General features: G+C 44.3%; 1 protein-coding gene across 1 annotated transcript; it reads right to left on the minus strand.

Annotated features, from left to right (window-relative positions):
- Positions 1–9,563: 9,563 nt before the first annotated feature.
- HRG_05451 (polyprotein) lies at positions 9,564–10,097 on the minus strand (the record flags this gene model as incomplete). Its single annotated transcript, XM_044863922.1, has 1 exon — positions 9,564–10,097. The coding sequence occupies one exon, from the start codon at positions 10,095–10,097 to the stop codon at positions 9,564–9,566; it is 534 nt and encodes a 177-aa protein (XP_044720454.1).
- Positions 10,098–12,892: the final 2,795 nt, after the last annotated feature.

Raw genomic sequence — 12,892 nt, forward strand, 5'->3', positions numbered from 1 at the left:
TAATCTATTCCTAATGTCTAGCAGGTCTATACCCTTCTTTGTGGTGTAAGCTCCAATCAATAAAGTCCCAATAAAAACACTCCTCAAACCAACTCTTGATGTCCATGCGCCGAAAATAAAATGTAAGAGACTGGATACATGTATCTATTCTAGTTTTGTTGTAACCAAACTCCTTATCTGAATAAAACTGCCTATATTTATCTTGTGTAAGTTCCGGTTTTACCAACCTTCTTAATTCTGATATTTGAGAGTCAATAGCTTTACTGCAAGTTTGGCTCGATGCGTTCGAGTTTGAGACTTGGCGTGGCTCGAGTTTTGCCAGCTTCTGCCGATGTTGTCTTGCTATAGCTGCTAAAACTTGCCCCCAGCTATTCGACCTTCGATTCTGTTTTATTCTTTCAGCAAGTCCGTCTATCTCTTCCTCTTCCGCGATGACCACTTGCGCCTTGGTCAAGTTCTTATCCAGTTTCGTCGGCTCAATGTTAAGCCATACGCACCAACTTCGATCTTTCGTGTCTTTCGAGCCCCCCTCAGCTCTCTTACCTAAGCCCGGGCCTTTTTCAATACCACATTCTGGAAAGATGCGTGATTGCGGATCCCACTCGGGAAGTGGGGGTAGAGGCTCTTCGTACTCTGGTGGCGGTTGGAATGACATCCCGCGATTTTCCTCCAGAATTTCCCTTTGGAAATCATTTGGCGCCCGGGGATCCTGTGGGTCGGGATGCCGCGAGTAAATTGGAGGCGGCTCCCACTGTGCTCGTAGGCCATCGTAAGTTGGCGGGCTTAAGCCGCAGGCCTCTGCGTAGTTTGGTAGTATTCGGGATTGTAGTCTTCGGCGTGTGACAGAAACTACGCGTCCCCCGTCAGGTAGTCTATCACCCACCCGATAGAGACCAAGCGGTGTTCGCGTCGCTGTCGACAGTCTAGGCTGTTGCTCCCGTTCATCTGATGATGATGAATCGCTGTCATCTGACGACGATGGCGTTCTGGTTGCTGGCGCTGGAGTCGCCGAATCAGCTGGTAAAGGTCCCGGCATCATGTCTGCAATCGATGGCCGAACTCGCATAAATCCAGGCAATAGCTCATTTTCCCATCTCTCAATAAGTTCCGGAACCGCCGTCATAATTTGTTGCCAAATTTGCCTCAAATAAGTCACTATCCTAGGGCTCGTGTAAGCCCGAGTTGCCGGAACAAGTGTGGCTTGGGCTGGACGAACCGTTGTAAAGGTTCCCAGGCTGGTCTCTGTTGAAGACGGCGGTACGGCGCAAACACGAAGCGACAGGCAATGTATAGCGAAGATGAATATAATGGGAACGAAACGCATCTTGTCTATGTATATGGACAAAAGTCCATAAGAGAGTATGAGATAGAGAGTGGAGACTTATAGGTGTTTGATCTAATGGAATCTGCAAAGTAGCTGATCGATTGTGAATCGTTTTGGTGGACTGAATAGTAGCGGCGAATCACTCTCTTTATATATATTTTTATTTCTAGTAGCTACTATCTCTCATTATTACAAAATAAAATTCTATAATCCTGACGCAGCTCTGATTAGTACATGTCTCCTTCACCTTAGTTATAATTTATGCAGTCCTAATCTAACGCGTGCTTATTACTCGTGCTCCGCCCCCACTTTAAGGGGATTCGCTTTGGCTCACCCACTTTATATTCGCGGGCACGAGTAAGTACCCGTAGGCTAGCATCGGCCGGTCTCTGGTAGGGAGGATAAACTTTTTAGCATAATCTTCCACGCCACACCCACATTTCCTAGAATTCTCCATTTTTATCCACGCAATGGCTCCACCCTTATCCTTATTTGCCAATAAGCTTGCACGCATCAATGCGGGTACTTAGCGCTTGTAGTTGCGCTGGACTGCCTGTTTCCTCAGGCACGCGCGAGTCAGTAAACCGGGAGAAAAAGCCCGATCCCGTGGCGCAACGGCGCTGAAAATTCCCGTGACTACCGACATCCCTGCTAAGACAGAAGCGGCTAGTCAAGGCTTCTGACCAGGACATAAGCTAACTCCCGACTTGCCCCCGCTTGACTCCAGCCAGGGAGTGTATGTGCGTGCACTCGCGAGATTGACCGCTTTAGGCAACTAGTCCCTGTCTCTGAGGTCGGACGGACTCGGTTTCATAGCGAGTTTAGCTAGAAGAACCATAGAAATAAGCCACGGGGTAAAGCTTTACGTTAAGCCGTTGCCAGTAAAATCCCTACTTCCAGACCATCGGATCTAGGTGGGGTGGCGATTGCTAGGGGCCTTCAAAGTCAGCCAGCCTTAACTGTATGATGATGATCTATTTAACGTCTGTGAGTCCCTAAGAAGGGCAAAGGATGTAAGCCTTAACTGTTCTCGGCCCGTCCCGGCCGATATTACTAAAACGAGTAAGCCTCTTCCTATTATTTTTCGGCGATAGGACCCACTAGTTCCCGGCTGCAAAGCATTAAGTCAGAAACAGCCATTGGCGATATGAGAGGGGGTGTAACGGGCCCCAGCCCGCAGGGGTCTCAGCCCCACTCTCGTACGGTGGGCGAGAGGGGACAGTATTGCAAAACCCATTTTAGGTTTAGGCGCGTCGACGGGCAGACATTCGAGTACTTCGGATGGTCCCGATAGAAGTACCGCGGACGGGCAGCGGGCCTGCGCGACCTCCGCCGCTAGGGCTAGATTCCCCCGCAGCACCCTCCCGCGAGGACGATTTCTATTACGAGTAACTAAAATCACGTTAGTATATTAATAAAAATTACTTAGAATCTTTTTTTTATTATATAGTATACCTATATATCGACGCTATAAATAACTATAAAAGAGTACTACGTTATTAGTATAAGGAAGATAATCCTATACCTAAGGGTAAATAAAGCTATATCTTAGACTAGCTTAATATTTTTATTATTAATATAATAGATACTATAGATAAATATTAATATCGAAATATACCGATATATTAAATTCTTTATATATAAGAAGTATAAACCTAAGCTAGTTTACCCTCTTTATATACTAAGCTATAAATATATATAGGTTTCCTATACTATTTCTTTAGTATTACTATAAAATATATAAATCTTATACTTATTAACGGTCTCCGCCTAGAAAGCGTCTAAGCGATAAAGGTAGAGGGCTACCGCTAAAAGCACGTTAATCTTATACTTAAATAAGTCTAGTAAACTTCGCTTATACTAAATAGATAGTATTATAATTAATTATATAGATTAATAACTTATATTAATACTCCTAGGATCTTCCCTTCTCCTTTTACGTTAGTTCGCAATCTACTCTTCTCCTATATATAAAATAAGTCCTCTAAAAATTCCGCCTAAATACGTTTATTATATTTAGGTAGGGAAGGAGCACTAAGATCTTTTATAACTATATACGTTAATATAAATACTATTACGGCCGTTATAGATTAGCTAATCTATTCCGATCCTAGCGCTAGGCTAGGTCTAAGACCCTAGCGCTTCTAGGCCCTTACGATAAAGTGGTTAAAGTTAAGGACTCTCCGCCTAGGCCGGTCAGTCCAGCAAGTCAGCTCTTGCGCGAAAGACCAAAACCAGTCACGTCTACCGGCATTAATCGGGCATAGTTGATCCTAGGAGTGCGTCATCTTATTATATGATAGGGCATCTTTGAGATCTCCGACATAGCCACGCTTCGCGACAATTTTGCCTTTCTGCATTTCGCGAAGGGAGGGGGCGGATGAATTCGAATCCTCCACCAGTAAGATTACTTAGAATGCATAGACAACAGACCGACAGACAAGGCTCTTTTCGGACTGTCAGGCTGTCAGTCCGAGGTTTACCGAGGCAGCCCAGTGCTGCTCTATTGTCCATTCAATGTAAGAAGCTTACTGAGTCGGGCAAAAGGCTTGAAAACATAATTTCATGCTCCGGTAGATCTGATGACTCGAAGAAGACGGACTCTCGTAAAAGCGGGTAGACGCATAAACAATAGAACCTAAGAAGGCTTAATTCGTCCGAACCCTATACATACATAGCAATGCAGGCAGGTTTTAAAGCCGCTCAACTCCAAGAATGTGGAGTAGATGTGGATAGCTACTAAGATCACTGCCGCCAAAGCGAATCCCCTTAAAGTGGGAGCGGGCACGAGTAGTGGATGTATGTAGATCCATAGGTAAATGGAATTATAGGTGGTATCTGCTTTAACTGCCACCAAATTTCGTGACTCGTAATAGTATAGCGCCATGGACTGCGCACAGGCGGGGATGTTCCTGGGAGCCATTAAGTTAGTTTAGACGATTCATTTGAGTGCGGAAGCGGAGGAGCGGGGGGGCAGCGTCAAGTTGTTCAGACGGAGCAAAAACTACACATCTTCTATTTTAATTCCCTGTATCTAGGAAGGCATCCTTCCAGGCACTTATATCCCCATTCCTTTATTACTTTCTCATACACTTACCAGCCTTTTCCACCTTTCCAGCCTTGTTTTTCCCCAACTTCTACAATAATTGCATGCTTAGCCTCTGTTCTTTACTATCTCACGGAGGATGAGCAAGGCTGGAACATAGATGAGGGACTGGAGAACTCTTGTGTCTATCTAGTGAGTGGGAATGATTTATCCTTAAATACATGAGTTGTAAGGGTGAGTGGCGCTGCTGCCTGCAGGCAGAGTTCGCCTAATGTGTGCTGCTTGCTAGGCAAGAAGCGACGATATCTCCTGTGTGACGTTTACTCTCTGTCTCGTAATCTCATTCTGCATGTATGCCTTACACTAGGCAGTACGAAGTAAAGTCTCGTGGATCATACATTCATATATACTAGGGGAACTTAATCATGGCTGTATCGCCTTTCACGCGCCTTTTACAAAGAGCATTTACGGCCAGGGTCCGCCTCCACTTAATTAGGTTCGCTTTATCTACCCGAGCTGCCAGGCCAGTCAGTACCTAACAGGTACAACGGTGCAGGTGGAGCTGTCGTATTCGAGGAAAATCGAGGCTCACCTTCGGCTGAGCCGGAAACGCGTGCGAAGCACCGCATTAACGTACCGGGTCGAAGGGCGAAGTCGCATTGGCACGCCTCTTCCGGTGCGCGTGTATACCCGCACGGCCTGGAGGGACAAGGACGGGGGGGCAACGGTGGTGCGGAGATTGGGGCGCGAGGCTGAAGGGCTAACTCGAGGGAATGCATAATTCACAAACACGAGTCGCCGCTATCTGGCATTAACCTTGGTGGTCGGCAGGAGTCAGAGGGTAGTTATGCCTCCTTCATTGCCCATTCAACTCAGCTGAGTCTCCACTGCCTTGCCGAATCTTCTTTTCTGATTGCGGAGCGCTGGGGACTACTTTGGGGCGCAATAAGTCGACTCCGATGCAATACGATACGATGGGTCCCAAGACACATAATATCTCTAAGAACCAAGGCATTAAAATTTCACTTACTCGTGCCCGCCCCCCAACGGTTAGCCGAAGCGAATCCCACCCAAGTAGGGGCCGGCACGAGCAAGAATAAATTGGTGGCAAGGCTATGCTAGCACAGTGCGGCATTTCCGGATAACTCGTGTCCGTATATATTGCATTGTCTCGTGTAAGTTCTTTCGGCCACGCCTACCAAGCTCAGTGCCGCCTTCTTTCTCCATATACCATCTTTCATTCGGCATAATCCGAGTCACTCTTCCCTAGTGGCACCGGCATGTACTTCCTAGTCTGGCGGTTAATGATTATCGTTAATGGAGTAATCCCAGAAGATGAGATATTTGCCATATTATAGCAGGCTCTTTGCCAGGAGTTGGCGCTCTATACCTAAACGAGGTAATGCATTCCGTGATGGTAGGCACCTATGTGCCTACAGATACGCATGCGCACAAGCTGTAGGCTGAGTCACAGTCACTTCGGGTAATGGGTAACCTGTCATGACTTCGATTGTAACTAACTAGAGAGAGGAAGCTATTCACAAGAGACGGAATGTGTGCACCCGCAAGTAGGGCTTGCAGCCAGGGCTGCGTGCCCTGATCGCGGGGTAGGTTGTCACGTGGGACTCGTGCGTGAACCGTGATGGTATCGCTACCGATGCACAGGTTATTCAGCAGGTTATTATTCCAACACAGGCAGTCTTTTCTTTTCGTGATGGAATCACGAAGGCTGCCGTCCCTGCTCTTCATCCCGGTCTCAATGAAGGGAGGCTTGCTAAGGGTCGAACCAGCCGGGGGTTTTACCTATCTTCCGAACTGTATAGATCAATTGTAGCAATCAAAAAAGGTCGTCATTCATCATGGAGTCGTTAGTCATTAAGGGATTTACCGGTGATCTGCCGGATCCCGTGACCCGCCGGACTTACACGCCGCCACGAGCTCGACATCAATCCACAATAAGTCCACAGCAACGGGGCTCGATTTTCCTAAATTTAAAATTCGACGAAAATGCAATTGTAATATATACATCATCCTATTTCACAGTCCTTAAGCCACTGTGGTCGCTTGCTATTCCGCTGCGGGCGTCCCGAGCTCCGATATGCCACTACCATCTCCCGATCACTCTCAACAGCTAGAGAAGGTCGTTGGGCACGAGCTGGGCGGAATCCTTACCTTCTTTACTAACCCGTCCTTTGGCTGATCTGGCGGCTGCGATGTTACCGGAAGCTCTAGGGTTGGTGGAAGAGCGACGACTATTTCGTCTAGAGTCCCTAGACTCTTCTCTCGAGCTTTAGAAGGCACCCGCTAGGGCCGCGGCTTCTATTACGTACTTTCCCGGCTTAGACCTTTAAGATTATCTCGAAGTTATTAACTAGCCGCTTTCTCTTGCTTCTTCGCTTCTTTTTCCTATAATTTTCGCTCCCTTTTCTCCTCTCGCTACTTCTTTCTTTCTAATACCTACTCTTTTTACTCCTCTACCTTTTACTATCGCTAAACCCTCTAGAATTCCCTCTAGATTACTTCCTCTTTCTTCTAGACCTCTATCGCCGCTTTCTTTACTCGAGCTTAAGCTACTTTTTACGGGCTAAAGACCTAAGTAGAGTTAGGATCTATATAGTTAAAGAGATAATCTTTTAAAGCTATACTACGCTGCCTACGCTATTTCTTATAAATTATAGTCTTACGGAGTCCCTTATTCTTATATCTAAGTAGCTTAACCTTAGATTAAAGGCTTTTAAGAGTGCTCTTTAGCTTTTAAGCACTAACTTTAGTATTAGCGGTAGATTTATTAACTATTTTATCGATAAGCCGTCGTAATTCTTAAGCGGTAGGTTACTATAATACTAAGGAGTCTTCCGAATCGCTGCCTATATTAGAATCGTTATATTCCTTCTTTATAATCTATAATAAGATAACTTCGGAGTCTAAAGGTAGGAGGCCGGTCTATATCTACCCGCTTATAATATTTTCTAGGGAGAAGGACGCCTCTAATATATTCTAAAATAAGGTCTAGAATTCGCGTTTAGATAGCCTAATAAGTCCTTATATTTTTACTATCTACTAAATAAGTATAATAACCGGTGTTATTCCTAAGGGATAAACCTATCGAGGGGTTTATATTAGTAGATATAATAGGGCGTGGTCTAAGTAATAATAAGTATATTATATTAGTAATAAGTTAGAGGTTATAGACTATAGACTATAACTAGGTAATTAGAATTAAAGATAGAATCGTAATAAAGATCTATATTAAAAGCTATCGAGCTATTTATCTAAAGGAGTAAAAGTAGGTAGCTATATATACTTATAGAGACTATCCTTAGATTACGGTCCTAGCTATAATCCCCTTTATACTTTACTATAGCTTACTTATAAGCTATGCTCCTAAGTAGTAATCTATCTATATAAGGCTTACTTAGCTTACGTACGCTCTAGGTAAGCTAAGCCTAAGTAACTTCTTATCCTAACTATTATTCCGAGCCGCCTTATTACGTAAACGTAGCTAGCTCTCTTATAGCCCGCTAACTATAGTCGTAATATAATATCTCCCCTCCTTTTAGTCTTATCTATAAGACCTACTACTACCTTAGCCGCCGTATATAAATATACCCTTATCGCGTGTATATATATTCCCTATTTATTCTTTCTATCCCTTAGGATATACTACTAATAGTATATCTAGTCGCGTATTAAAGGATCGTTCTTATAAGACCCTCGAGCGTATTTATTTAGCTAAGTCTATTAATCGTCTTAGTTTTAACGTTATACTATATTCTTTCTATTTATCGCGCGGCTTTTACTATAAAATATTAAAGAAATCTTCTAAGTATACCGAATATATATAGTAAGGGTCGTTCCTATAATACGTTAGGCATAGCGATTAGCTCTTATAAGTAACCTTATTATCCTACTTATTATTTATAGCTAATATATATCCTAGTATCCCGAATAAATCTAGAGTCTAATCGATTAAATAAAGAAGAAGAAATTACTAAGGAGCGAATATTAAAAGCTTAAGCCGACCTAAATAAAGCCTTAGCTCGTTTAGCGTAGCTTCGCTATTAAAAGCGCTAGCTAAAGATAAAAGGTACCGAGATAGTCTATTAAGGCCTTTATTCCTTAGATAACCTTAATAAGGCTAAGCGCTAAGAATCTAAAGCGGTAGTCGATATTTAGTCTATAGGTAGATTTAATATAATTAATTAAAATACTATTAGTTTATTAAGCGATTTTATAATACCTAAGGTAGATTTTACTATTAGAACTATTAAAGTAGAGAACTATAGTAGGTTAAGTACTTAAGTAGTTCCTAGGTATTTTCTTTTAGTCTATATCCCTTTTACTTAATAAGGTATTCTTATTACTAACCTTATTTTCTTATATTTAGTATTTATTTAGCTTTATATTCTTAATTATCGTTAACTTTGATTTTTTCCTATAGTTTAGCGTTTTATAGTACTAGTTTTAATAATAAGATATAAAATATCGGGTATATCTATATTATTATTAGTAGCGAAAGTTCGTAGTTAACTTTTAAAATAATTTTCTTAACCTTAAATAGTCTAAGTTTCTTAAAATCTAATTTATTACTTAGTTATTTTATTTTAATATTTTATTATATAAGGTAGACTATATCTCCCTCTTAAAAGATTAGTCCCTATAATCTTTTCTAATTATAGTAAGTAGATATTTATTCTCTAATAAATTAAAGTTCTTATTATATTTCTTTATATAATTTTCGTAGCTAATCTACTTATAGTATTACTTATTTTACTTATTGTGGGTAGGCACCTGCGGCAGCTGCTGCAATGAGACGGTACTAGGGTTAACCTGTGATGTTGTATTCGTCTTGATTCTCTATCTAAGGAGGCAGAGGCCAGCGTGGAGAAAGGGGGCACGCTGCCCTCAGCCGCACACGTGACCGTACGGGTCACGTGCCAACCATGGTTGGTCACACCACTAGATAGATACATTCCTACACAGGCAACTCTTCTTTGCTGTGAGAAGCACAGCAACACCTTGAACGGGTCTAAAGGATAGTAGCGTTAAGGCCGTGAAGGAATGTGCCGTGAGGGCGTGTCATTATTGCGAAAAAGTGGGTCCGACGTCTTGTTCTTAGCTGTAGATATCGGGGAAGAAGTGAAGGGGTCTTCCTGATAGGAGCAATCATTTGATCATAGGGATAAGGAGCGGTTAGGAACGTTGTACGTATCCTTCGACTCGAATTGTCAGACTATTGGTATCGATGAAGCGTTCCAGGGCTCGGTTTGGTGATGCTTTCGTCATTGCATCTGCTGGGTTGTCTGCGCCGTTGATCCAACGAATATCTGTTATCTCTCTCTTCTCGTATGACTGGCGAAGGGCCATGATATCAATCATCAATCGTTTTTCCTTCGTCGTACCGAGCTTGACTAGGCATTCGTAGAGAGAGTACGAATCCGTACAGACGATGAGAGGGATAGGAGGAAGGTTGAGTCGTTCCGTAATTATCTTCATAGTCATCGCAAGGGAGATGCCTATGTCGAATCCGTTGGCCATACCGTAGATCTCTGATGCTAGGACGCTACGGGTAACACGTTTGCACTTTGTTGAACTCCAGTGTACGATGTTACCACTAATCTCGAACTGTTTTTCTTTGTGGTTTGTCTCGTTAACGAGGGTAATGACGAATCCTAGTTGGGAGGATAAGTCCTTGTTGTTTGCGAAAGAACCATCGGTGAAAACCATCAGCTTGCAGTAGCTAGATCAATTGGTTTGTACGTGAGGCCACGTAGTTGGTGATCCATTTGCCATTGCAGTCGCTTGTTCAAAATTGCGTAATCTTTATCCTCAGGGTCTGTACTTGGGCGGCGACTGAAACATCGAAAGAAGCTTCCGGTTGAGCAATTGAAGCAATGTATGAGGCTCGCGCTCGTTCCTCAACGTAGCGCTGGTGACGATCAATTGCTTTAGGTCAATGGTGGTCATTTTTGCTGCTTGTCCCTTCTGTTGAAGTAAAAGGGATCCTTTCTTAAGGGGGTTATTATTCAGCAACGTCAGTCTTGCACCATTAAAGTCAACCGTTGTTCCGTATGTGATGTCAGTCTTGGGCTTGGAACGAAATTCTGCCTTTTGTAGCTCTTCTTCTTCACGGGTAGAAAAGTTGTTCGTTCCAAGGATGAGGTGTCATCAGTTTGCATTCCAACAATACCGAGCGTGTCAGGGCCAGTATTCGAAATCAGTAGGCAGGAGTCATAGGTGGAGGTAGACATATCCAGCTTTTCGAGGTGATGCTGCTGATATGTGCGGAACCAATGGACTCCGGCTTCTGCGATACCGTACAGGGGCTTAATAACACGAATAATTGTTCTGTTAGGTATTTGCCTTGTAGTTCCGTGGGCAAATACGTAAGAATGGTCCGGGAAAGCTTGGTCTGGGATTGCGGGTATGCCTGAGTGATATCACGGAGGAGAGGGTTATGCCGTAGTTTTGAAGAAGTCCGGGGCAATAGCGAGGATGAGTCTCTGGCTAACGCGTTGAATTGTCGGAGATTGCGTCAGGAGGGTGGTCTTCTCAAAGTCGTTATGTCCTTGAATAACAAGTCGAGACTTTTCGTAGGGCTTAGTGTTGATTCCTTTGACTTCACGAACCATTCGAGAGCGAAAGATTCTATAGTTTCCATGACTCATTTGATCGTATCGTTCAAATTGGAATACACCGCGCCAACGAGGTCAGTAATCTCTTTGTTATCGGATTCTTCGAAGGGGTCACCAGGAGAGGTGATTATGCCATCAGACCGTAGCTTGAGGGAAAGAGCTTGTGCATCTTCCTCCTTTGGGTCAAGAAGCTCTGGTCTACGGCTTGGGCCATCATGATCAAATCCTTTGGCTTGTTCTTTGATCCTGGTGGGCGTCCTCTCTGCGGGGGCGGGGGTTCGGGTCGGGCAGGCAGGTCCGTTAGGTCTTAACGGGGTCTTGAGCCGGTTGTTCATTAAGATCTGAACGAATGCCTGAGGGTCTGTGTCGTGTAGGGTCGGAAAGAGTGGTATCATCACGCAGATACGGTTGTACAAGGGTCGATCGAAAGACTTGGGGCCGTTGACTGTGTCAATGGTGATGTTATGGCTATCAATCGATGCAATCTTGAAGGGTCCTTGCCAACCGTCTTTCTCTCCAAACGCGAACTTCACTTTGCAGCGGGAGGATAGCACTTCTGTCGTGCTCGGGCCGTTGCGTGCATGGAGGGCATCCTTAACTCGTCTTTCTGCCGAGAGTTGGCGGAGCATTTTCATCGCTTTCTGCATAGCTTCCGATCTTTTGAGGGTAGAAGCGGAAGGGGCGAGTCTGTAGATACGCGAGGGTATGCGCCGAAAACAAGCAACGTAGGCACAAGACCGTCAGGTCCTGCCGTATCATTGATTGCTTTAACAGCCATTTGAAGGACTGTTTCGGCGGAAGTGGTGTGGCCAATCTCAGCATGGAGGATGTTAAAGGCGCGTCGGAGGTGCGTGATAGCGTTCAATCTTTCCAATGGACCAATGCGTCTCAACAGGTACTTGAGAGCATTTGATTCCCATAATCTTTGCTTCGTTCCGGAATTCGAGAGAAGCAAAGTTAGTTCCTGCATCATGACGGAGGGTATCAGGAGGTCCAAGATACGTGTCGATCCAGAGGGTCCGGAGGGTCTCCCATGTATCTTTAGCTGACATTGACGGTAAAAATCTGGCTCCTTGAAAGCAGTAGCTGAGTCCACAACGTGTAGAACAGGGCGTTGTGGTGTTCCTAGGTGCATCACATCAACGATGATTTCGTAGTTGAACTCTTGATCATCGTTAAGGGTGAACTTGAAGCGGCGTGGGGCTTGTGAGTGCATTTGACAGTGGTGACAGAACTTAGAGATAGTCTCTAATGTGTCTATCGAGACGTCACTGTGCCCGGCTTGCTTCAAGAGGTGATGGAGCCTAGGGACTGCTGGGTGTCCAAAGCGTCGGTGAAGTGTACGAATCTCTGTTTCCGTAAGAAACGAGATGGACTCTTCATCTTTCGTAAGGAAGAACCAGGGATGTCCCCATTTGCGGATGACTGGGATGCTGGTAGGGCGATTAGTACAATGATTACTACAATTGATGGTATCTGTGATGTTATTGAAATAGATACCAAGTCGATCCATATCAGCAAGGCAGAGCAAAAGGGAGTTGGGGTTTGAAGGATGTGGAACGTGATCCTTCCGAGGGGTGTTTTTAGGCAACTGTGCCAAGGAGTTAATCGTGTCGCCGTTGCCAAATTTGATGGAGGCCTGGCCGGATGTAGAGCTGTCGAGAGCTACAGAAGGATCTTCTCGTTGTAGGGCGATGTACTGAGAATATCCTGCTGTGGAGAATGTTGCTGCACCTGTGTCGATCATGATACCTTGGAATCTATCCCTTGAATAGCGATCTTCAATAATAAATTGCGAGGCTGGAACAACGGTTTGATCCGTCTGATAGACGTCTTCTCCTGTGATCAAATGATTGAATGCCTGTTGACAGAGCATTTGGCTTGCTT

Source organism: Hirsutella rhossiliensis (assembly GCF_020360975.1).
Source record: "Hirsutella rhossiliensis strain HR02 chromosome Unknown scaffold00005, whole genome shotgun sequence".
In the NCBI taxonomy this organism is placed as follows: Eukaryota; Fungi; Ascomycota; class Sordariomycetes; order Hypocreales; family Ophiocordycipitaceae; genus Hirsutella; species Hirsutella rhossiliensis.